Raw genomic sequence first — 27,227 nt, forward strand, 5'->3', positions numbered from 1 at the left:
GTGATTACTTAAATTGCTGAGAATTCCAATGATATTTATCACAGGTTTTACAATCTACACATTTTCTGAGATGTACAAAAAAAACGATGTATCGATTCCACATTCAGTATTTAAAACTGAGTATGACAGAAACTGAAAATGCAGTCTATTATACTTCATTTAGTATTTTAAGTAGCTAATGTGAATGAACAGAAATGAATGAATGAGTTCTGCTGAATAAAGTGAATACATTCATTCTGAGATGACTGAAAGATATGGCAAACTGGTCAGTTAAGGCTACAACAGGCCAAGAACATAGCTCTGGTTTGAGCATTAGAGGTACTCACTTTTGTCTGATAAGCTAGTGTGCGCATTGAGCACACTGATATGTGCGCACACTCGTGCATTCGTTTTGTTTTGAAACAAAACCTTTACCTGCTCAAATCTCAAAACAAGGAATATGCTTGTCATCTTTATAGAAAAAAAAAGTACAGCTGTATATACTTAGGGTCAACAGAAGATGGACAAAATAGCCTGTACAATATATATTAAGAAAATTTACACCTGTTAAACAAGGATCTGTCTTTTGATGTGTTTTTCTGTCAATCTTACTGCCTAAAATTATACAGTCACTTTTTGTGTGATGTGTTTAGTTTGGACTGAAATGTGAGAGTGCTGACAGTGCTCAACATAAAGGAAGGTGAAGATGTCCCGCCGGTCATCCCAAAAAAATGATACCTGTAAATGAAGCAATTCACTTTGCCTGTGATGGAGATCTTGTTACTTAATTGCATTTTTTAAAGGGAACCAATGATTGGAGTTGGTGGAGGAAAGTATGTTGGGACCACCCAAATATTTTTTGTAAATGTCAATAGACCAGAAAAAACAAATAAACAAAGGTCCAGTAATAGAACCCAGTGGGACACCACTGTCAACCAATTACAACTAACAGCTGTCTGTTAAGAATGTAACTGTAAAGCCACAAATGTGTGGAGTATTTAGTCCTAATTCATTGTTTGGAAAACAATCTGATCTGTGATCTGTGTAATCCGTGTAAATAAATGCAATAATTTTGAACAAAATACAACAAGTGCAAAGTGACAAACATTTTCAAACAAATGACATCATGAAAACTTTATTTAATTTCCATGTGATTTCATAATATTTTACACACTAGGTATAAAACCACATATATTTTTTTTTACAATGTACAGGATTTATTTATTAATACATTTAGGAAAATACTGTGGTAATTATAAATTACTGTCATTAACCTGTTTGTATATTTAGTTAGGAAATTTTCTGTTACATGTTTCCAATTTATATCTTAAAAGGACATGATGCAGAAAAAATATACTACAAAAAGAAGAAGATTTGGACAAATAAGTTCCAGTATTTCAAATAATTATCAGTGCAAACAGATGCAAAAGAGTATAAAATACCAATTTAAAATATTTGCTGACGAATTACATCACACCAAAGATGAAGGTGTGAGAAGATGAAAGATGTGAGAGGTGGTGGTGAGAACCTGGTGTTGGGAAGTAGCCGTTCCCTGGACTGTGGCGGCCTGATTCACAACACCAGCTGTCCCGCCCCACCGAGCCAGCAGATGACGCTCTGATGGTGGAAGTGGTTTTTCGTTAGAGACGCAGGAGACAAGTGGTTCCATCTCATTGCGTTCTCCTCGGGGGTACAGAGTCAGCTCTCCCTCTTCCTCTCTCCCCTAATCTTCGCTACATCTGTGACAGCTGTGAGAAGAGAACATGCAAATTAGAATCCGAGGAAACCATTTGAGGTGAGGAAAGAGACACATAGAGACACGAGGGAACTTTCTCTGGGTTCCTCATGTTGAGCCCTCATCATAAATCCACACGGGAGGGATTCTGGGAGTCTCTGCCCCACCTCTCTACACCTGACAGGCATTAGCCACCCACAACCCCCTGTTTCTGCACTCCACAGCTCCAAAAACATCCTCTATGCAAATTTTATAATCACACCACAGCAATGAGAGATGTGTGTGTACATACAGTGAGGAGGGATATAAGCTTTTACTTAGCATATGAAATGAGTTGGGATTAGAATGAGATAAAGAGCAGAGTGAAGAGCACGGGGAGTGTTATGAGAGAGGTCACTCATAATTTTGCTTCTATGAAGCACTTTTAATCTTCCTGACTGCTCTCACAGGTGCTGGAAGAGCATGCTGGGCTCAACTGAGTGACAAAAGAACAGCGGTGGTTTCACCATTAATTGTGCATTTCATATTAAAATGTTGTAGCATAATCAGCATGATAAAAGGACATAAAAATCAGGAGTATTTATTTATTTATTTATTTATAGAGGATGAAATATCACCTTTCATCCCCATGAGTCCAGACCAGTGTGGTTGATTCCTCCAATTAATTTTTTAGGTATTTACCTGATGTGCATTTCCAGAACATGAAAAGGTTCAGTGTCTTGTTCTGGGACAGATCAATAGGTAGAAGTCTGTTGATGACTGTGAGCATTAAAGTCGGGCTGCAACTAACAATCATTTTCAAAATGGAGTAATCGTGTCATTATTTTCTCAATGAATTTAGTCTATAAAATGTCAGAATGGAGGAAAAATCACAAAAGACAGAGAAAAGCTGCAAATCCTCACATTTGAGAAGCTAGAACTAAGTAATCTTTGACATTTCTGCTTTAAAAAAATGACATAAACAGTGAACTGATTAGCAAAGTAGTCACTCATTAATTTTATGTCAATCAACTCAATTAATTGACTAATTGTTTCAGCTCTACATCAAAGCGTTTTGTCATTCTGACTGCCTTGGTGTGTGTCCAAAAGCCTTTCAGTCTAGCAGCAATAAATAAAAATCTACTTGTTTAATCAGGAGAACCAATATGTTTTTAAAAAAACACTGGGTAAATGTTTGATCTATACCTTAATTTGTTGACTGGGGGAAACCATCTTCTATAACCTGAATACTGTGCTCAAAACAGTAATTACAGTAATTACTTATTGAAGTTTGTTTAAGTTAAAGAGGCTCAGATGACTAGTAAATGCCGCAGAAGGAGGGATGTACTGCCTATCATTGACAGGCTAAATTAAAATACAGCAATTTTCTCAGTAGGTGATGTGAAATTAATGTAAATTTCCTTCAGGTTTACATCTTAAAACCATTGATAATGACAGGGAAATTGTTCCTTTTTTTGCCCTCTCTGCCTCCCTCTCCGTGTTTGGCATGCAAGTCACTGTAGGTGCACAGCGGTCGTTCTTCCTCTCACACTCGTCTCCTCATGTGTTGCTGTCCACTGAGAAATACCTCTCTAGAGAAAAAGTGTGTTTTTTTTTTATCATGAATAATTTGAGACACTACAGTGGCCCTTTCTGCAGATAATTCAAGCAATTCAGGCACATTGCAGTAAAAAAAAAAAAAAAAAAAACTACTACCGCACAGAAAGCTTTGGCTATGTCGTTCACATTTGCATATATTTTAACAGGAAAATATTTAAACTAAGTGCTTCAACTTTTTCTTTTTTCATATGGCAGGAAAGCTTGTGCATGCATGTCGATTTTGTGTGAATTGATTTAAGATGTGTGCAGCGTGTTCTCACCAAGATGACAAGATGGTGCATTCACGTGTGTAGCTCTGCTAAGAGAAGATGCTGCAATTAAATCTGATTTATTTAATTGGCACTAGGGGAGGAAGAGATTGTGCTTTGAGAATAGATAAAGAGGATTGGTGTACAAAAAACTAACATGAATTGCATATTGGACATTTTAAACTAGGAGTTAAAGGCAAATGAAAGAAATGTTCAGACTCCAAGCAGATCTTTTGATCTGAGATTAAATTGGGATTAAATGCGTGAGAATCGCTCATCTGGTGGTTGTGTCTTTTACTAAACCCTGTGCAATGTAAGTAACCTTCAATTTAGACTGTTACTAAGGGATTTGTTATTTTATAAGCCAGTCTTAATATCAGACATTAAATTGTAGGATTGGAACTATAATGATCTATATTTGTCTTGCATTCAACTCTGTTTCTTTGTCTTTCACTGGACTGGTGTGAAGCTGACAGGAATGCGAGCAGCAGCTGAATTCCTTTAAATAGCCCTGCCTGCCTCATCATATGGTTGCTATGGCAGCCAGCCCCTCGTTTCAAGATAACGTCCACATGCTCCGAGAGACCTCCTCCACCTGAATGCTATAGATCCGCGCTACTGCTTGCGAACAGAGATTTGTTGAAGCGATGCAGCCACTTAACGGCACGTATGAATAACGTTTTGTGTGTCTCCATGTCCACGGTGTGTGAAATAATCAATATTTGAGTTATGCATTTATGCGTGAGATCAATCCGCTGTCGTTATGGCCTCTCTTATAGGGTGATTAAAGAGAAGCGTTTATTGAAAAAAAAAAATGTGATTGAGGAATATGAGGGAGGGAAGGAGAAAGAAGGGTAAGGACGAAGGAGGAAAAAATATGATGGAAAAAATCTGAGGTTGGAGGAGAAGGAGATCAAAAGTGAGACAGATGAGTGAACAGCTGGTACCAGAAATGGGGTGATATGGAGAGAAATGAGGGGTAAAAAAGGAGGATGAATGATCTGTGACATTTTTTGAGAGACCAAAGAAATTGAGAGATAGCTATAGATAGGACCCAAGCAGAGAGAATAATAGCAGATGCCATCTTTTCAAAGACTTCTCTTTCTTTTCTTAATAACTCCTTCTTCTCCCCGTGTTCTTTTTTACCACCTCTTTCCCATCTCCTCTTCTCATTTCTGCCTCTTCCCAGCCCCCATCCTTTGTCTGCCATCCTGCTTCTGTTCTCATCCTCTCTCTCTCTCTCTCTCTCTTCAGTTTTTACCCGAGCTCTCAATTAGTCGTATGTTTAGCGGAGGGTCAAACAGGACATTAACAGTGCAGGATTGTAGGCAGCTGGTGTGAGCGTCAGTAGATCTACATGGATGTACCTCTCAAGCTGACTTTGTCCTGAATCTCTCCCCTAAGTGCACTCAGAAAACTATTGTGAGGCTCAAAGGTGTGAAATCAATTACAGGGAGAGAGAGAAGCAGAGGCAGACTTTCAGGGTATCAGCAGGTTTCACAAAGCCAAATTTATAGAGCTTTTTAATGCTACCTGGAGCTGAATTTAAGATCAATTTAACGACTAACATATAGAAGAAAAAAAAAAACGGTCAAACTGGGTTATTTCTGAAAATACAGTAAATGGACATAAACCAGGTGGACATAGATAAACATGAAAATTGTAAGAATTTAGGTCTAAAGATGTAGATATATTTTGAACTTACCTTAGTAAATTAGTATTTCAATAGCCCCAACAAACATCCTCTTTGCCTTTTTTCATGTCGCCTAAAAGGGAGACAAATGGGTAAAAAGTAGTCATTAAGGGCATCGATATGCAGCTGTGTATGTTTTAAAATTATTTCAGTGGGAAAATGGATCCACAAAAGAGAAGAAGTCAAAAAGAAGTCGATAAAGATGGCACTCTCAATTTCCTCTTAAAACACACAGGCAGGCTGATTGCATTTGAGAGAGTTGGGCGCGCCTCGGCATCTCCTAATGCGTCAGTAAATTGAGTTGGAAAATGACGACGTCTCTTGTCTGCACTTGGGATGGAAGCCAGGGCGGTAAAAAGCTTTGCTGTGGAGGGCAGCCACTCCTCTCTGTGTTTTAGACCGACACTATTAACCAGCAGACCTCCACTTGTGTCAAATGCTTCTCTTTGGTCCCACATCACCTCACGCTGAGAAAGACAGACACACAATTTCTCTAGTTTTCTGTACACTTTTTTTTTGCCCTTTGTATATATTGCCTTTTATCCTCTTTCTCCATCTTCAAAATCAGGATAAATGACTGTTCCTGTATTGTTTTTTGGTCTTAATATTATTTGTAGCAATACTCTGGAAGGCTGAGTGAGTGCATAAATAGAACTGACTCTGTGTTTTGTGTCCATTATTAAGGAGCTGTGGTGGTCAGCTTTGAGAGCAGCGGCGATAAGGATGCTGGCTGAGCATTTACCAAGCATCCATTTCCTCTTTACTCGGGTCTAAAAGGCCCTTTGCCAAACACAGGTACACACACACAGACACACACACACACACACACACACACAGACTGTTTTCCTCATGTTCGCTTTAGTCAATAGTGAACATCAATAAGATCAAGATGATGTTTTGTTACTCTAGTCTTTTTACTTTTGTCTCATTTATGGTGTTATTTTTAAATTGTCAGGAGCATCGTGGTGAACACCAAAAGCTCTTTTAAATGGCACACAAAAGACTGTAAATAGGCCTCTGGTTGTTCTGCTTACTCTAGCTTTCTAATCATTTGTGTAATAATTATCAATCAATTCTACTCTTAAGAGTTTATATTTCTTTCATTTTGATGACTACTCCTTACAATTGTCAATATAATGTCAATATAAAATAAAATAAATCATTTAACAAAATCACACTCTGTGCTTTCTTCATTTTTTTGTATTTTGGCATCTAGTTAGTTTTTGCTTGTAACTTGTAATTTAAAAAATGTGCACCTTTAGCTGTGCTTTGAGCTCTAGTCTCCTATATTTACATACATTAAACTGATGACTCCATCTTATCCATATTGAAATAATGTACAGAAAAAGGAGAGAAAACGCAAGGCGGAGAGTGTGAGAGAAAGAAAGGGAGACGCATCGTTCACTCCAATCTGTGGTATCTCACATTTGCGTGCGCCCTCTCTCTCAAATACACACCTATATACACACACACACATCCACGGACACACCCTGAAACGGTCCGATGCATTGGACGTACAGCTGTGTATTCCCTCTCGCTGTTTCGCTGTCCTTCCTCTCTGCTGTGTTTCCACCATTCGACAGAACGGTGTGACCACACTCTTGCTTGACAAATGCATTAGAAACAGCGGCAGAGATTTTAATGTGTAAGCCCGACCCTCGGCTGTCACATTCAAGACTCGGTGCGTGCACATTCACACACGTTTCTCTCTCTCTCTCTCTCTCTCTCTCTCTCTCTCTCTCTCTCTCTCTCTCTCTCTCTCTCTCTCACACATGAGCACACAAGCCGCACACCCACACAGTTGCGATAAGGCCTGAGCGCTGGTAGTCATTTAGTTCAGCTTTGTCTTTTTACAGCGTCTCCCTGATGAACTGCAGAAAATGCTAGCACTTGCAGTATTTGAATTATTAGCAAAACGGCACAGCTTTAACTTAATCCAGCCATGCTTATAATCTGTGCTCTGTGTGTGTGTGTGTGTGTGTGTGTGTGTGTGTACGGGTGTGTAGCCTAATAAGAGCAGAAGAAAAAGTGGATATGTAAATGAGAGAATGCTGCTTATCTCGGTACAAAAAGTGTGTGTGTGTGTATGGCTGCGTTTGTGAGTGTGTGAGAAGGTACTCACCTCTGAAAGCTTTTCTTTCTTTGAGATACTGTATTGGAATAGTGTCATAAGAGAACTGATGTGGAAAAAAAATTGAACTTAGGACCTTGAGGAGTCATTGTTCTCTTTGTGTCACAGCATAAAGAGATATGAGCATAAATCTAACAAACAAAATTGGCATCACTCAATACCTCCTCTAAGATTACAATGAAATATTGGTTTTTGTGCTACAATAAAACCGCTCCGTGTCTCTTGACTTGCCATATTGACGGTTATAAATCAGGAACAGTACAAGTGTTTTATAGATGCCTCTCTCAGCCCCCTCCCTCCCCTCTTTTTCTCTCTTTCTCTTATGAAAGTATATTATTTGATTGTCTGGCCTCTGGTTTAAGTGCAGATCTATAAATTTACAAGTTCCTGCCTGGTGCTTGCAGATGATTTTGGCACAGAGGCGTGCCAAAGGAGCACTAACCCTGATGACTCCTGCAGGTTGCCAGTTCCGGGCAGGGCAGGGCCGGCCTGGCCGACTGGCTGGCTGGGTGGGTGGATGGATGGGTAGATAGCTGGATATCTGGCTGGGCGGCTGGCTGGGTGCTGGGCTGGCGGAGGCAGAGAGCTGTAAAGAAACAACAAGGTCAGCTCTTTGGCAGAACACATTCAGCACCTTAATGTCAGTCTGTGAAAATGCGGACATTCTGACGATGGTGGTCGTGAAGTTGAAAGGACTCTGGCGACTCCCAGCGCCGTCGCTATCCAAAGCGGAGAGCAGAGTTTTATTTTCAAAGCTAAATGTAGGATCTTTTTTATAGGCGCCAGGAAACATAATCGTCAAATATTACAGTAAGGCAGTTTGACATAATGGCTCCTACAGTCTAGGTATATTGAGGTTGGTAATTATGGATTAGCAGAGATCTCGGGTGAGCGGAGACTTCTCCTGACACAAAGCAGTCGGTAAAAAGCAAAAGCAGGATTACTCTCCCATAGACTTACCATAAACACAAAGGCAGAACACACATGTGTACAAACAGACGTACACACACAGACACACGCGCAGCTATACATGCACACACCTCAGACCTACACACTCTTGTCGGCCATCACAGACAGCGTGCCGGCTCGGCAGCCATTTTGCAGGGCTGCTCTGGAATGTTCAATTAGGGTAATTGTTGCGTACGCCATCATTTCTCAGCATTACACACATCATATACGCAACAAAGTACCATTTCAGCCACAGTGCAATTACACTCACCTCATAGTATCCAAAATATAAAAGAGGAATCCTAATTGTGTGTCTGCGATGTCTTTTCTCAGCGCAGAGGCCCCATAGTGTAAACCCGGACGTATATGACGGCCAGCATGTCAGTTTTTGTGCAGCCATGTGTGAACTCCTCATGGCGTGAATGAATGTACGCTACATGGCTCATTGTAACATATATGGCGAGAGGTGGGGGGGGGTGGTGGGGGGGTGGGGGGGGTGGGGAGGGGGGGGCACGCCCTACAGCTTGACAGTGTTCACATATGGAGGAGGGGATGAGTGTGTGCATGTGAGCTCAGAGAAAAGAGAGGGGGAAATAGGAAGGGTGAGAAATGGATTAAAATGGAAGAGGAGAGAGAGAGAGAGAGAGAAAAGGAGAGGAGAGAAGGGCAATGAAAGAGAAATGTACAGCTTGTTCTCGTCGCCGCACAGACTATGCAGTTTGGTCACTGTTAATTCCATTTCGGTGAAGCCGTGGGCTAAGAATATAGATTAGTCCGCTATCGTGATGTATACAATGCTCTCAGGATATCAGAATAGAGGATAATGACAGCCATCACCTGTCATGCACCACACTGTTTCATAATATAAGACTTTCCCTTTTGAACGTGAGGGATACTGTCTTCTTCAAATATCAAATTGTGCTTTTCCAGGTAATATAATGCCCTCCTCTTTGCACACTGTAGGTGAATGCGTGCACTTGCATGTCATGAGTTGAGCCTAGCTGTCCACCCATGTAGACCTTCTCGAACCTAACTTTCCTGTCTCGCCCACACGGTGCTAACCAATAAACGCCACAAAAATTATCTTGAAAAAGATGGAATCGTCACGTCTTACATAAGAGATATTTTTGTCCAAAGAAAATGAGTCTTTCTGTATGCAGAATTGTGTCTTCTTTCAATACAGATTGATGGCATTTAAGAGTTCACCTATTTGATTTGGCTTTTGTTAAACCAAAAGGCTTTGAATAGTCCTAAAACGCTGCTGTACAGTACTACAAACTACACCAGACTACACCCCCTCTACAAAGATCTGCAATCACATGGGCAGGATTTAACAAAGGCCACATAAGGATAAGCGCACATCTATTATAGTAGTTGACACAAAGAGTGGATTGATAGTGTCATATGGACCAGTCCTTGTGAGACGGAGGTTGAGTGAGGCTCTGCTGGTGCCGCATGACGGTGGAGATTCAGGGTGGGATGACAACCAGCTGTCAAACAGGACAGGTTGAATAAGGGCGTCAGGGACTGAGAGGCAGAGAGGACGGAGAACACAGCGGCGCAATGCGCACATGTGATCTTCTGGAGACAAATGCTACTTTTCAGGATTCGCTCAGACATCATGATACTGTACGCACATGCTTACGGAGGCGCCCTGCATCTACATGACCATTCAACATACAAACCCTCCCCCTTCTCCCCCGCTCCCTCACCCACATACACGCTCACTCACACACTCCGAATATGACACGAGACTGCACATATGATCAGCCGCCCTTTGTCTGGGTTCATCGGTCAGTAATGGCCGTCAGTTCGGCACATTATGCTCTTGCTCCCGTTCTTCCTCTTTTCCTCTCACACGCATATGCGCACTCTCTCTCTCTCTCTCTGTCACACACACACACACACACATGCACACACTCACACACCAGCAGTCATGTGCATGGCAGATGACCCCCCTCGGACACATGTGTTTTAACCTCATTCTCTATGGCATGTCTGTCATACATTACAGTAGTTCTAGTGTCATGACCGCCAACCACCCCCCCCTCCTCTCAGCCTCCGTGTCCTCAGAACGCCCCCCACCCCCACCCCACCCCCACCCCAACCCCCACCCACCGGGTGATCATCTGCTGTGACCGTGTCCTCCTATCACCGTGAGTCAGGAGTGTTCGACAGCGATGGGTGGGTGGGAAGGTAGAGGGGGGGGGGTGGGGGATGGGGGTGATGGTGGTGGTGGTGGTGGTGGTGGTGGGGGGGGGGGGTTGCACCCTATTTGACTTCTTTCTTTTTCCGATCAGACATGATTGGTGTCAGAGAGAACTTTCCCACCCATCAGCGGCTATGTGAGCAGTGCTACAGCACCAGACAGAGGGGACCCTTTGTCTCCCACCACCACACTGGGAGGGACGGCGTACGTACACACACCCATATATTGTACATTCTGGCATGGCTACAAACGTACACACACGCGTGCACACACTCGCTGACACTGACTACGCACACACTCACACACAACACTGCTACACTCTTAGTACAGTGGTGAAACACACGGGATGCAACAGCCCTTTAGTGACAATCCCGACATCTTGGAGCACATCGGCGACTGCACACCTGTGTATGTAAATCTGTTTAATTCAACACATCCCTATGTGAAAGCAATATGGTATCACATCATTGTGCACATGTACAGCATGTGTGTCAAAGTGTATTTGTGTGAGAGTATGTGTGCGTGTCCTCAGACTCACCTGGCGGTGCCCCTGGAGCTGGTTGTCGTGGTAATGCAGCCTCAACTGGGGTTGCAGAGCTGTGACACCTGATGTCCCTCCCTCTCCCTCTCACTCTCTCTGCTGTAGTATAGGATCAGTAGCTACACCCTAGCACTGACAGAAGAGGGGGAGACAGAGAGGAGGGGTTCTTATCGAGCCTGGCGGATCATACCACCCACCACCTGGAGACGAGGGGACGCGGGGGGCAGAGCTTATAGGGACGGCACTGATAACGCTCTGTCGAACAGCCTCCGAATCACCCTGCTGTCTGCGCTGAGATGGTCTCTCCCTGCTCCCACCGCTCTGATTGGACGACATGCTTCCTCCTTCATCAAAATGTAAAATTCCAAGACAGAGAGAGTAGTGCAGCGTTTGTGTATGTGTGTGAGTGTGTGTGTGTGTGTGTGTGTATGTGTGTGTCTGTGTATGTGTGTGTGAGAAAAAGAGAGAGAGTGTGTGTCTGAGAGAAAGACAGACAATGCAAGAGAAAAAATGTGTGTGTACCTTTTGTGTGTATTTGAGAATTACTTGTCATGCAGACTAGTATGACTGTATGCGAGCATATGAGTGTGCGAGTGTGATTTCCTGAGCATGGATGTAAATGTGTGTGTTTGCGCCTTTGTGTCAGGGAGACGATATACAGGATGCCATTGTCTGTGTGGGCGTGTGATAGAGGAAGAGGTAGTCCAGGGAGAGACACAAGACAAAGAGAGCGAGAGATAGGAAGACATGGTGAGTGTGTGCGTGTGTGTGTGTTAGAGAGAGTAAAAAGAGAGCAGTGTGTACGGCCTGTGAGCTGTCATCATTAGTCGCTCTGCAACGGCTGGTGTTGGGCTGCAAAAGGGCTTGTCAGTCAGTTTCTGTCACAACATGTCACAATGAATGGACACACACACACATACACACACACACACACACACACACACTCCCAGAGGAGATCATGTCAAGATAGGAGCCGGTTGCTCTGACAAGCTGATCCAACCCCCCCCCCCCCCTCTCACACACACACACACACAACCTTTCACCCCCGCTTCTCTGACTCCCCTCCGGTGTCACACACAGGATCAATCCCAATTTGCCCGTTTCACTGGTGCCGCTGTGGACTGAAAATGTTTGACAAAAAAGGGGGCAGGTGATAGAAGACGAGGCGGGAAAGGATCTCAGTTCTCAGAAAGGCAGTAAAAGGCCGACAGAGTGGCAAGAGGCAGATGGCAGCGAGCGCTCACACACGCCCGTGTCTCCTGAGAACTAACCGGTGAAATACTGCTGACTCACTGTGCTCGTTGCAGGCCCTAAAACACACACACACACACACACACACACACACACACACACACATCAAACTCTACATCCACATCCGGGATATTCACTAAAAACTATTCAAAACAAAATGGACTCCTCATGAACGTCAATGTAGGGGCGATTACAAAAGAACACACGCTTACAGCGAAGGATTCTGTTCGAGTCCAATCAATCCCCTGTAGTTCGCCACAGAGAGGGGCTTCATCCTCACACATAAAACAGACCTTCTCTTTTTCCTGGCTTTTCTCTGTCTCTCTCCTGCTGCCGATTTAATTACCTTCTATATTTATCAGAGCTCAAGATGCTATTTTGGTTTCGAGACTCTTGTCACTGATATCGGGAGGCTACATTATTCAGAGTGAGAGCACCGAGGGCCGTCAGACACAGAACAAGAGCGCTGTTGTTAACCCTATAGAGAAGGACGGAGGATATGTCACACTTACAAAATGGCTGCATCTCTACTGTTCATTTCATGTGTAACACACGGTGATACGATCGTGTGTGTGTGTGCACTGTGATATGCTTTTTGTGTACGCTTCGGAGATGCGAATTCGTGGCGTGTGTTTATAGCAGTGGTCGAAGGTGTGGTCTGTCTTTCTTGTGTCTCCATTTTCTGTCTGCTCCGTCTCAAATCTCAGCTCCAAAGCATCCGGAGAACGACAAAGACAGTTATAGGGAGTACACACACACACACACAAATACCCACATACACAGATACAAACGGGTTATCACAAACGACCAAAACCTAGAGGTGCGTATACGCTCGTGCTCACACACACACAAAGCGACACACACACAGCCGTATAGATCGGTGTCCTCCATATTTGGTTGTGATTTATGATTGCTCTTCAGTAGAGGCCACAGTCATCTGAGAGATGATGGCCATATTGATCTGATAAACAGTTTCATTTACTGCCAAAGCCCCACCATTCATACTCATTCTCGCACGCACACACACTGTGGCGTGTGCACATTCGCGCATACACACACCCGCAAACGCACGAAAACACACACAGAAAAGACACATATATTCACAGCAGGAATAACCCAGCTTTCTGCTTCATCAATTCCCCACCTCCTCCACGTCTGCTTTTCTGTTTCTCTGCTCTTTCTCTTCTCCTCCCCCCAGGCCACCTCGCCCTCTCCTCTGCTCTCAACACGCTTTAACCCGTTCCTCTTCTGCCCTCGTTCTCATTCTTTTCCACCAGCATCCTCTGCCAGTCACCTGTTCCTCCACCGATATTCTCCCCCACGCACCGTGGCCTCTTTGTTACTACGTTTAGCTCCACGCGGCTTCATGCTAAGGTTGCATCTCGCTTTGCCAATATTTTTCCCAGCAAGCATTTGACATTTGAGTTTAACGTTACCCCGAGTGAAATTTTGTGCAATATGATATCATGTTGTGTTCCAAAAACATATTACAGAATAAGGTTGGATTTTTTTTATCGGTTGCTGTAATCATTCCTCCGGTCTATGCCGGCTCAGAAGTGATGCTTTCATCGTGAGACTATTATGTAGGGGATGGGGAGATGGGGGGGGGGGGGGGGGGGTCCACAGTCCTAGTTTAGCCGAAGCTAATACGAGACTTCTGTAGTTAGACAAATCTTCGTTCTGGTAGTCACGTTCAGGTTTATAGCCGTAACTCGTAACTGCTGAAGCCTCATATTAGCTTCAGACTTTGGAAAGCATCTTTGCAAAGATTGAGGACTGTGGATTTTGTTTCTTCTTTCAAAAGGTGGCTCCAACTGAAGTGCTTGTCGAACGGTTGAACAGCATTTGAAAACCCCTCCCTCAACACTTTCCTATGTCAGAATTGGGGAGACTACATCTCATCATTTTCTGTAACTTTCCTAATCCAACAATCCTACATTCACACACCTTCACACAGTGATTGGCCAGGTGTGTGGAGGTGAGAAAGTAGGCACTGATTGAACTTTTCTCTGAAGCTCTCTGTTTTCATTCTTTACACAACTATTTCTGTCACTTCATATGTAGGAAAGAGTGCAACACTATGAATGCCTTCAAGGAAAGATGTGTGCTGTTATCCCCATATTTTAACAACTGTTGTGTCTCGCTCCTCTCCATGATGGCCTCCACTTTCACTTTGTCATACAAACTAGTTCTTTTCAAGTATACTCCCTCCATTACAGTGTCAATACACTACAAATGTATCGCTTCATGGCCAGTATGGAGAGGAGGGATGATTACAACAACCAATAACTCTTTCAATGTACATATGACATCTGAGTATAGTATTAAGATAGATATACAAATCTTTAAAAGACCTCTGAAAGCTGTTGGGATATGAGAAAGATTTGAGTTAGCAAAATGTAACAGTGATGTCCAATGTTAAACTCTACATTTGTGCATGTTTTCAGTGTTAGTATGGGTGAATCTATAAACACTGATGCAAAGTCTACATGTTTGCTGGGGCTGCACTTTACCACAACTGCACATCTGCACAGCAGCTTTTATCAGTAACTGACTTTGCTGCAACATAGCAAAATAGTGAGCTATGACAGTTTCCATAGGCCCAGTGTACCAACAGACAAGGTCAAAATTGTGCTCCTTCATGTTAGCCTCCCTGGCTCCAATGTTGTAACATGGTGCTCCACCACAGAAGCCAAAGAGTCAGTGTCTGTTACTGAGAAGCAGTTTATCACCACAATCGGTAGGAAAAAAAAGCTTGGTTATGTGTTAAATGTTGCACACTGTTACTCAGTGACGTCCACCTCAGTAATGATGGACCACACTCACTTTATTTCATTAGTCCATTATATTTATTCATTTAACTTTTTAATACTGATGTCAGGAATTAATCTGGAATTAGAAGGACTAATATTTGCCAGAGTTTCACTGCTGTTTAATTGGTGTGATGGGTCAAACTGCTTTAATTAGCCCTACAGCTAACTCTAAAATTAGTAAGAGCGTTTTAGTGTCTGATGATGGTCTAAACATTTATTCAATGGCTTTTACACTCTGACGGGAATAATATTCTAGATCAAAATTCTGTGTACTTCTACATTTCTGGAATGAAAATGGCCAAATATTAACGTTAATATGGGAAATATTAAATATTGAATATCAATCTTCAAAATTGATTGAACTTCCGACATATATGTCTTATGTGTCTTACTGTGTGTGTGCGCCATTTGTGAGTAAATAGATAATGTTAGTGGAGTGGAATGGGGAAAAATATACACCAGTGAGCGCACAACATATTCATACACACACACACACACAGTAGAAGGCTTTCAGTTTCTAAATCAATCCCACATCCGTAGCTAATGCAGTGCTGGGCCCTCTTCAGGAAGCATTAGGCCTATTAGTCAAAGTGCGTACGCATTCCTGAATGTGTGTGTGTGTGTGTGTGTCTGAGTGTGTGTAGAAGCCGCACACTCAGCAGTAGCCGATCTCAGTGGACCCTGTGGGGTCAGCAGGTGCAACAGGGAATGAGGGACCATCTTATTGTGTGTGTGTGTGTGTGTGTGTGTGCGTGTGTGTGTTTGTCTGTGTGTGTGTGTGTTTGTGTGTGTGTGTATGCGCGCGCATGCATACGTGCATGCTCCCTCCCCTCGATATCCTCTGGGCTCTTTATCGCTCTATTATTATCCTCCATTTACTGGAAGACACTGGACAGACTGAAAGGGAAAGAGAAATATGGACACTCTTGTTTGAATGTCTTCCTGGATCACTTATGGGTGCAGAACTAAGAGACAAACAGACATCTTGCTTTGTTAAATAATCTAATAAGTGCGGATAAGTTAAGGAGTCTGATAATTAGGGTAAAATGACAACAAGCTGAAACTATAATCACAGTTTGTGTTGCTACTAAGCAAACCATTAAATCCTTCTTCACCAGTCAACTGATGATGCTTCAGCTAACTAGAGGACAAATGTTTGTATTGCAGAACAACACACAACCTCTGGGAAGCTCATGTGACATTAGCTATGAGTATTTAGACTCATGTGTGTTTAGACACACAACCTAAACCAATATATCAGCTTGCAGATACAGAGAGCCCATATTGGGCTTGTATTAAAGGGTCAGTTCACTAATATTACAACCAAACATACTGCATTTTTCCACTTACAGTGCTTCCATATCTGAGCTTTCATCGCAACACAGTGGGAGGTGATTGGAATTTCATTCATGGTGCTCACAGAATTGGACAAATTACACGAAAAAATGTCAACAGCAATGCTTCATTTATGAAACAATGTGCCCATTCCTGTGGATAATACACAGACCTTGCAGTGAATACTGCATCAGAACTATTTCTTTGTTAGTTGGTTGTTAGTTTGGAAGATGTGTGGATTATCCAGAGTAACAGATACTGTTTCTGTTGATTTTTTTTGATTGTCTGAATACTGCTGCAAGAAAAATCTCCAGCCAAACACATAAAGGACATTCTCAAAGAAATTCTATGAAAGGAATTCAAGTGCGGGCATTGGTCCTCAGACCCATCAACCCATCTTCATCAAACACTACAGTGTACATCACTACATCTTTGTGTGACATCCTTTCATCTTACATACGGCCCTCCATTTCCCTTTGTCTCCTCCACTCACATGCTTTCCTCCTCCTCACGCTGTATTTGTCCCTAAGGATTTTCACATCCCAAGGTGGATCAAGTCTCTGCAAATCAATATCATCCATTCATGTGGGTGAAGCTCATGGATGATCATGTGAACATCCACACTCGCACATACACACTTAAAAGTTGCTGCACTCTACACGCACGACCCACGAGACTGAAGGAGATGGACTCAAAATTAGTTTTGTCGTTATTGCCAAATCAACGGAAGTTGCTTGAAATTTATCTCAGCGTGCTCATGATGGACACAGGAGAGAATATCAGGAACACCCATATAAATAATAGCCTTTACTAATGCCAGCAGTAAGTAGTCAGATCAGTCAGACAGGGCCAGTTAATAGATCCGTAGAGATGCTGAGGATAGAAATTAGGGTAGAGGATGGAGAGAGCCAGTGGAAAAGTGAGAGGGAGGAGAGGAAGGAGGAAACTAGCAGAGAAAGCGAGACAGTGAGACTGGCCATTATAAATCATATCCGCTGTTGGCGCCGGCCACGTATCCTAGCAACCACACAGACCGTCCGCCTCTCCTCCATCCCCTTTCTATCTTCTGCTAACAGCCTGGTCACTCTTATTACCCATACTGCACTGGGCCATGCCCCAAAAACTCACACGACAGAGTGTGGATTGTGCTTACGGCTAGCTGAGTGATCGACAGTGGGCTCGTATTGTCCTCGTGCTAATCAGAGCTAACAGGAGCTGACCCTAGAATGGTGCACTATGAACAGATAATGGACATAATGCAGACCCTGGTCACACACACACACACACAATATTGACAATATATATGGTGTTTACATACTCACAAATAAAGCAACACCCATCTCTCTCACTCACATACACATACATTCACAATAAAAGATGATTTTAAGGAATAAATATAGTTTATAGTATAGTTTTTAAGTCCTTCTGTTACAGTCTGGTGGACAAATTCAGACAAATTACAGTACATGTAGCAAGCCCCAGTATCACTCACATGACAGTAGACATTACCCATGTCATGCTGAACCTGTGTACTATGACATCGGCACCATATACTGCAACTTGATTTTGTTATCATTAATTAAGTCCCTGCACACCTTCATAGCTGTTTTCAATTACTAATTAGACCTCCTGCATAGGTTTAAGTTGATCAGGGCTGTGCTGTAATTATTAGGACACCAAACTTCATGTACTAATAATAATGGTGGAAAAAAGTCAGTCAAACACAGTCTGTACACACAAACACAGTCCTCATAGGAGTTTGAATGTGGGCAATAAGTGAAAACACCTGTGTTGATTGACTATTGTTGTCTAAGGCCTTTAGTGTATGTGAGATGACAAGTTTAATGCAAAAAATGTTAAATTCAATAAATGTGTAATACGTAAAAATGATTGTGTTTGTTCCTATCTTCATCTTATCTTCTTTGTATTTTAAGGAGGAAACAGCTGTTAAAGCGTGTGATGGGTTGAGGTCAGCTGAACTTTCTCATCACACACTGCAGCTCTAGTCAGGTGCATAGAAAGCTTTTGCTGTGTCAGAATTTCATATTATATATTTCTGTGTCCCAAATCCATACAGCATACTAATTATGTACAGTACGTACTCCATCCTAATCAACATAGTATACTGTTTTAATACTTTATTTACAAAAAATCTACATACTTAACTAATACAAACAGGTTATGTATAAAGGATATACAATATATACAATGATGACGTGACTTCAATCAAATGACTTTAGAATGTCATTAACTTTCACCATCATCAACAAATCATTTTACTTTACTTTATTTTCTTTGTGCAATGTCATCAACAGTACATATCATAGTAAAGTGGGGTTTTTTTTAGTATGCATACTGACCTTTTTTGAGTATTTCATGGTTTCATTCATCAAGTCACATTTCCAGAGAGAACACACTACACACTTAAAACCTGCTTAGAATCAGTCTGTGGTTTTGAACTGGGACACTGCTTTACTGTTGTCAGCTCCCTGAAATAACTTGAAATGCAAGCACAGTTTTTTTTTAAGTTTTGTGACCACATATGCCTCATTAATTTCAATAAATAAAAAGTAAATAAAACAAAAGAAACTGCGTACTTCGGCAAATTTTCAAATGCCATCAGGTTGAAAAGACAATGACGTAAACATGACTATGTAATTTTTAAAAGATGCAACAAATATATTTGTTCTCATCAACACGAGATAGATTTCTGAACAATAAATGCATTGCACTCACCCTAACGTTCATGCATCTTGAGTATTATCATCATTGAATAAAAGCCTAATTCTGTGCTACATGTGAGTGTTTTTGTCATATTTCTACACAGTTCTACATGCAGGACCTCTACAGGATGCCTGCCCCCACTACAGTAAAGTGCTTAGTAAGTAGACACTATCCACACCTTCAAGGACAATCAGGTAAATTACACAATCACACAGTTTAGATGCAATGCCTTTTTCCCTGTTTAGTGAAATTTCCTCCTGATTGTCTCAGGACTGATGAGACTGAACAGACTCTTTGTATGAGTCAATTTACTGCCAGACCACGGGTTACTGATAAAGATAAAACAAGAGGATGCAGATGTACTGTATAACCGCTAGCTAGCATGACCAGCATTTAGTTGTGAGACACACTGCGCAGGCCAGCACCATGCTGCAGCTTTATGCCGTCTCCTCACTAAAAGCTTCACCCAGTTACTGGTCTCCAGACAGCTACTGTCTTATACTACCTCTGTTGCTCTACGGGCTGGGGCTACAGCCTCATTGTCTGCTGGCTTATGAAATTTTGAGTGCTCAGCAGAGTGAACGGACAGTAACACAGAGAGAAGATGAGTGTGTGTGTGCATATGTGAGAGCAAAGGAAATTAACCACTCAGGAACCACTCAGTCAGCCCATAGTCCGAGAGCCACCAGAAGTGGGTGGTATGAGAGGAAAATTGTGTTTGAGGAATGAAGGACAAGGTAGCCAGTATGTGTGTGTGTGTGTATGGGAGTGTGTGTGTGTGTGTGTGTGTGTGTGTGTGTGTGTATAAAAAGTAGAACACTATTACGCCACCTTGTGGACCAGGACAGGCACAGCTCTACTCAAGTTGTCCTTCGCCTGAAAGAGAGAAAATCCCAAATCATTTATGAGAAAGGGTGTCCATTTTGCAGCTCATCATGTGTTTGAAAAGTGATGTTATACAGGGAGTCCTCACTATGTTGGAGGAATGACAACGTGAGTAAAGCTTGAAAATGTTTATTTTTTATCACATCATGTACATATTATAAATATATATACTGTATATATAAATTTACAGTAAATCCTATACCACCCTGCTGAAATTCATTGGGTGGCTCCGAACCCTCTGGTCTCCACAATACATTAGTGAATCTGACACTGAGTGAAAACTGACTATAGAATCAATTCTTGAAGGGTGTTTCCGAGCTTTTCAAGGATAACGCGCCTATTAATCTATAAGATAAAACCCCTTTTAAGGTTTAATGAGATTCACAGTAAGAGTAAATGTTAAAAAAAGGAAAAACTAAGATAGCGAACGTGCTATTCCTGAAGCACCAGGATCGTACTGTACACTCAAATCCTCCAGGATAATGAATTAAATTAACTTTTCCTTTAATCTCTGACCTTATCTTATATTATAAGGAGACATTTATGCAGATAAGCAAAGGTTTAATCTCTATGTGAGCAATTGTGATTTTTTGGTGTCTATTTTTAGCCTAGATATTAGTGTGGAGGCCAAAATCCTCTCCTTTGGTTTGTCATTGCACAAGGTGGACTGACACTATTGTCCAAGAAACTATTTCCAGGAAATGTTGGGACACTGGCTGTTGGTACACACATTTAGATTAACCCCCACTAACACTACTGTGATAACTTTCACCTAACAATAACACTGTGATGAAATCATGTCCTCATTTTAACTGGTACAAAATATGTACAAAAATATCCTTTACAATTTTTTCTTTCTTCTCTTAAAGCAGTCTGAGCAAACAAAAAGCATCACAGTGAAAGAAAACTCTCACCAATTGTTTTTGACAAGAAAAAGAACATTCCAGTGAAGACTTAATACTGAGAAAGGGGTCAGTTTCACAACGCATATGATACCTAACATACAAAAACTAGCTAGAATGCTATATGTATGCATTGAAATTAAACATAATGCGTGTGTAAAAATGGCATTTACTCAATTAGCTACAGGCTACATTCGACATTTTCTACCATTATTAGCATGATAGGCTGTGTAGCTTTATGTTTAGCATATACAAAAGTTATCTTGAAAGAATGTCACTGTGGGTTTTGCTTAATTGATATGTCGTATAGGTTTATATATCTCATAATTTTAGTTTTTAATGTGTATTACCTCTGTTATGAAGCCAGTGGAGGTTGCCTAGAGAATAAACGCCTCTTCAAGTTTAATAAACCCTGTAAAATACAACGTTATGGCTTAAATTAAGGCTAAATTGAGGCTAACTAATAAAGGTTATGAGAGTCATTTCTCCCAATCAACTTTTACAAGAAAAGGAGATGGAGCTCACTTGTGCTGTGTGCCGTTCAGAGAAGTTGGATATACAACAATCATTGAGGTCTCTAAAGGTCTCCACAAGTGGCAAGAAATTCACTAAATGGTAAAAGTACGAGGGAATGGAGCCTTTTTTCTTATTAATATCGCTATTTACAACGTTACATTCCAAGGTTACGGCTAATAAATGCTCTGAATTCAATATGTTTTTTGTCGTAAATTTTCCCTCTGATTTCCAGCTTTGTACTTTACGAGATATACCTGAATGCACCATAACAAATTGTGACAGACTTTTCTCTCACATGGTGGCGACACCATCCATACACCATGCGAAGGATGGCGGAGGAGATCCAACCTTCCAAAGAGCAGAGGTGAGTTTTCTCTCCGAAAGCATTAATTAACACATTTTCTTTCTAAGTTTCTGTCATACATAGGTTGGTGTTGTAAGTTTGTCTGTTGTTTTAGCCCATAACGCGATTGCTGTTTTGTGATGACTTCGCTCCTCTTTGGACAAATAAACAGAACCTCCAATCAAAAATCTGTTGTTTTAATTTGCAGCCGGTTATTATCAAATATATAATATTACAAATCTCCTAGAATCCGATTTAAGATCTAAGACTGTGTTCTGATTAATTCGGCGGACAAAATGATCCACTGGGTTAGATTTTATTGTAACAAAACTAACTTGTTCATGCTTTTCTCTGCCTGCTGTCAATTCCAAGAATTTATGCTGTATTTCAGTAAATGCCACTTGGTTTATTTCAGGGACCTCTGCAAGTTCTTAAAACATATTTTACTAAGTAAACATGTATGCTGGCAAGCAAGTTAATATTAAATTGACATATTTTCAATGGCATTGACATAAAGTATATGGGCAACTCTCAACATTGTTTGCGTTCTGTCAAGTTTTTCTGTAGGGGACATTGAGGAAAGTTCTGTATAGATTGCATACCTGCAGCACTGATAACAGAAATGTCATATGGTCAAAGTTCAATTTATCATTTACCAGATTTTTCATGTACTTTTCTGTGTTCTGTCTGCCTGCTCTGGTGCATGTTTGCTGTCTAAATCACAGCTCCTGGATATTGCGTTGGCTTCCCTCTTGGTGCCCTACGTCTCCCTCTCAGCTGAAAGATGCAGAAGAAAAAATGCTCAAGAGTAAGTGTGATCAAAGGAGCTGTTGAACCACCTATAGAAACCTGACTTGGCTAAATGCTGAGAGGGTTTGGTGTTTTCAATTTCTTCTGTAACTTTTGTGGTATCTCTCCCCCCTACTGCAGGTGTAAAGCAGCCTTTCTCCAGGCAGCACGTTCGGATATCCAATGACAACTATCTGTGGACCATAGCTTTTTCCACTCAGTTGCAACCAAGCTCCCCCCCTGAGCCCCAGCTCGAGGCCCAACCTACGCCTCCTCTGGTTCTGCTGCACGGCTTTGGTGGCGGAGTTGCCCTCTGGGCCCAAAACCTGGATGTTCTCTCCAGCAGTGGACCGGTCTACGCTCTAGACCTGCTGGGATTCGGCCGAAGCAGCCATCCCCAGTTCAGCACCGACCCCGAGGGAGCTGAGGAGCAGTTTTTGGCAGCTCTGGAGGAGTGGAGGGAGAAGGTGGGACTGGAGGAAATGGTGCTGCTGGGACACAACCTGGGAGGATACCTGTCTGCTGCCTACACACTCAAATACCCACACAGGTGCTTCAGCGTGTGTGTGTGTGTGGGTGTCTGTGGGTGTCTGTGGGTGGTTGAGTGAGTGCATGGCTGGTCATGCAAGTGTGTTTCACAGCTTGGAAAAAAAAATCTTTTTAAAAAGTCTTAAAGTTTCACTTTTACAAACAAATGCAAACATTTTACCTGCATAAACATCTAATAATATTCTTTCTGCAATGCAGAGGAACAGTCAGCCCCCTTTGATTATACATCTTGCCTACATGACAGTAATTTCAGGTGTCATTTTTGGGATGCCAGTCTGAAATAAGGAAGTAAAAATCGAGTGCAAATAAAATTTGGTGCTCAACAGCAGCAAACAGAAAGCTGGATGGACCAAAGGTGCAGTGAAAATGATTTAACCCTTATCAATGAGGAACAGAGGGCTTCACTGATATCCTAATACATGATATGTGGGAAACAAAAACCTGTAGACTTTAAATATAAAGCTGTCTGCCAGCGCTACTTGAGGTTACCAAACTTCCAAGTGTCCATATGCAGCTTTGAGTTTTTTAATTTAAATGTAGGTCCTCAAAAGTATTTTTTAATATTGTCAAATATATCATGTTATTGTTTAAGATATCTTTCAAAATGTTGTCTTTTGTTGGTACATTTTATCTGATGAATAACCAGTCAAATTGTCCCAAATAGTGTTTTGTGTTTAAATATTTATTCCAGCTGTGAACTTGGTCTTCTTGGTGTTTAAAATCTTAAGACTCTTGTGTAATAGTTGTGTTCAATGTCTTCTATCCACATTGGTCTGTTTTACCGTTTGCTATATATCCTGCAAACTCACACACACGTAAAGCTGGGTATTTGTAGTAGAAATGTAACATTTAGTGTGCACATTATTTTTATGTATGTTTGTTTGTGTGTGCGCGCAGGGTAAAACATCTGCTGCTGGTTGAGCCGTGGGGCTTCCCGGCTCGTCCCGAGAACCCCAACCACAGCTCCATCCCTGTGTGGATCAGAGCCATGGGGGCCGTCATGAGCCCCTTCAACCCTCTGGCTGGACTCAGACTGGCTGGGCCTCTAGGTCAGCACACACACACACATTTGTTTGGTTTGTTAAAGATGATTTTTAAACATCTAAATTCTGTATAACAGTTAACTGCAAAACCTGGATTTACAATAATTAGTGTAAAAAAAAAAAAAAGAGCATGATTGAAAAAAATCATGCCAGTGATATCGTAAGATGTTTTTATGGTTATCCACACAAAAAAATAAGCCCTTTTCCCTTCTAACACAAACAAAAAAATTTGCTTCTTGTCTCCCTGCTTCCTCTTTTGTCATCACCGACTGACATCACTCTGATGTGAAATGCAATATAGAGATCATTACAATACACGTTCTGTGTAGTGTTTTTGTTTTTTTTACAGTTATCATACAAAGATCTGGAAGTTAATTTTCTTTGAATTTTAAATTTCCTCTTCTGTCTTCACTCAGGTCCAATGCTGGTCCAGACAATAAGGTCGGACTTCAAGCAGAAATACTCCTCTGTGTTTGACGACAACACTGTATCTGACTACATCTACCACCTGAACGCCCAGACTCCAAGGTGATATGCACAGATAACATTATGTTTCTGACAAAACATCGTACAAGATTTAACATGACTTTGTCCTGTTTCAGTGGAGAAACAGCTTTTAAGAACATGACCATTCCCTACGGTTGGGCCAGGAGGCCCATGCTGGAGAGGATCGGCCAGGTCCGAGCCGACATTCCCATTTCTTTCATTTATGGATCCCGCTCCAGCATTGACAGTGACTCTGGATATGCCTTTAAGAAAACCAGGCCAGATGTGGAAATCACAGTAGGTGTTTTACCTTGCTTTTTGTAACTCTAGTTTCATATCAGTCTCTTCAGATGTGACACATTATCAATTTAAATTCTTTTAGTAGCTCCAATACATAAAAGGATGCGGAGATGTTATTTTTAAATGTGTAAAATTCTATACTGGCTTGTTGTGTCAGTTGTTTAATGGTGGGTACACACTCATTTTCCATATAGACAAATGAGATAAATCCACTTTTCACACACGATTCACTTCAAAATGCATACATTTTTTTGAGTGTAGAGCAGTTGTTGTGATCCCTACAGCTTCACTCAAACAGCTGACTCTTTCTGTGAAACTGTGTGTTTGTGTTTGTCAGGTGATAAGAGGGGCAGGCCACTACGTTTTCGCTGACCAACCAGATGACTTCAACCAGACAATCCTACATATCCTCGCCAGGACAGAGAAGAAAAGCCAAGATGAGGACATGAATCAATGAGAGCTCCCTCATTTAGCCGACACACAGGAGGCACAGGGGTTAAGTAACCCAAACCCCATTACACAACCGGGACAGTTTAACTGTAAGCCTCTTTATCATGCACTTTACTCTTAGGAGAGACCCATCACTGACTGATACTGACACTCATCATTCCACAGGCTGATGCTTTCTAAGGCCTTGTGTAAATAACTTTTGTAAATAAATGTGAGATGCAGTCTATGTTGCTCACTGTGTTTTTACTGATATTTAATGTGGTTAGAACGGGCTGGCATCCATTTCGAAATATGAAAAGAGAAACTGTTGGGCAATCTGTAAAAAAAGACAAATCATCTCTCAAGAGAGTATCTGGTTTTGGGTGGAGGTCTAGGCAAAGTACACATAATGTTCCTTTTCTGACCCCTAACCCACTCTCAGACAGATATGAGGGAAAAGTAAGTAGGGCAAAGGGCTGATGTGTTTTTCAGGAAACTTCCTCATTTTTCCCTGAGACTCCCTGACTGAGAGCTGCCAGCAGGTGGCAGCACAGTAACAGCATGTGCTCTTCACCTCTCCTCTGGCACAAGGGTAAGAGCGATTCCCACACAAATGTGCTCTCACATGCATATTGAGTTGAGTGACCTACTCAGGAGACCTGGACAGTGATGCTCTAAGAGCAGTACGACACGCGGCTCTCGCTAAGTCACAACTGTAGTGACAGAATAGGGTCAGAGACGTGTGTTCGACTAAAAATAGACCTTCTGTTTCAAAAGGCATCGTCAGGAGTTAAACAACTTAGCCCTTTACTGGGAGACCCTAATTTTGTGAATGCATGAGTCTGCAAAAATAGTGGGACCAAGGAAACCATTGCTTTAATTGGACTTTTTTTTCATTTTGTAAGGCATTGAATTGTTAGTTGCATCATAGACTCCATTCAGTATATTAATATTTACACAACAGGGGGAAAAGGAAGTCACTATATGGCCTTTCTTAACCTCTTAACATCCACCGTTTTTTTGGAATTTTCACCTATTTGGCATATAAAAAAAGAACTGTGAGGCCAAAATGCATGTATTAGACTTCATTTGAAAGGTAACATCTCCTAGTTTCTGGAAATGTGCTTGTTCAGCATGTGGCTGAATAACAATAACTTGGACATGCTGTGTGCCAGAACTATGCAAATCACCACATACCTTCTACATCTTGTCCACCACACCTGTATAATATATATTCCAGACCTCTAGACCTAACCTTATTGGATCTAGGTAGTTTTTAGTTTGTGGTGTCACTGGTGTCCGTGAACCTCTCCAAAACATCTCCAAGTGGCCAAATTGTGTGAATTGCTTTTAGGTACGTACGTTTTAATTAGTGTATAATCACCTGAAAATAAGAGTCGCTGTGTTTTTTGTTACCTTAGAATGAGCCCTTTATATCTACATAGGGGCGGGTACTCTTCTACGGAGCCCGCCATGTTGCATTGTCATGTTTCTACAGTAGCCCAGAACAGACAAACCAAACACTGGCTATAGAGAGGGCCTTTCGTGTTTTTTGCAAGTTTCACAGCCTCTGTAGGTTCTCCTAATCCTACCGCCTGGAAGGGGAGGGAAGGGATATTCCGTTGGTTGCATTCTGCAACCTCACCGCTAGATGCCACAAAATCCTACACACTGGTCCATAATTACAAGGGGCTTTATTGCAATAGACCACCTAATTTCTCCCTTGATTGTCATTGTTGCCTCAACCTGAAGGTACACTGTGGGGTTTTTAGCCACTTG

General features: G+C 41.7%; 1 protein-coding gene and 1 long non-coding RNA gene across 2 annotated transcripts; one reads left to right on the forward strand and one right to left on the reverse strand.

Annotated features, from left to right (window-relative positions):
• Nucleotides 1–387: 387 nt before the first annotated feature.
• LOC137197915 (uncharacterized) lies at nt 388–21,777 on the reverse strand. Its single transcript, XR_010931535.1, has 6 exons — nt 21,344–21,777; nt 20,038–20,082; nt 11,081–11,215; nt 7,828–7,971; nt 5,267–5,327; nt 388–1,727 (listed from the first exon to the last, which is right to left on the reverse strand). It is a non-coding gene; the product is annotated as an uncharacterized lncRNA (long non-coding RNA).
• Nucleotides 21,769–25,695, forward strand: LOC137197914 (1-acylglycerol-3-phosphate O-acyltransferase ABHD5). The gene is made up of 7 exons (XM_067611423.1): nt 21,769–21,873; nt 22,578–22,660; nt 22,783–23,191; nt 24,088–24,239; nt 24,650–24,761; nt 24,836–25,016; nt 25,357–25,695. Exons 1-7 carry the CDS (start codon nt 21,830–21,832, stop codon nt 25,474–25,476), a joined length of 1,101 nt encoding a protein of 366 aa, XP_067467524.1. The 5' UTR covers nt 21,769–21,829; the 3' UTR covers nt 25,477–25,695.
• The last annotated feature ends 1,532 nt before the right edge of the window (nt 25,696–27,227 follow it).

The sequence above is a fragment of the Thunnus thynnus genome, chromosome 15 (assembly GCF_963924715.1).
Source record: "Thunnus thynnus chromosome 15, fThuThy2.1, whole genome shotgun sequence".
NCBI lineage: Eukaryota > Metazoa > Chordata > Actinopteri > Scombriformes > Scombridae > Thunnus > Thunnus thynnus.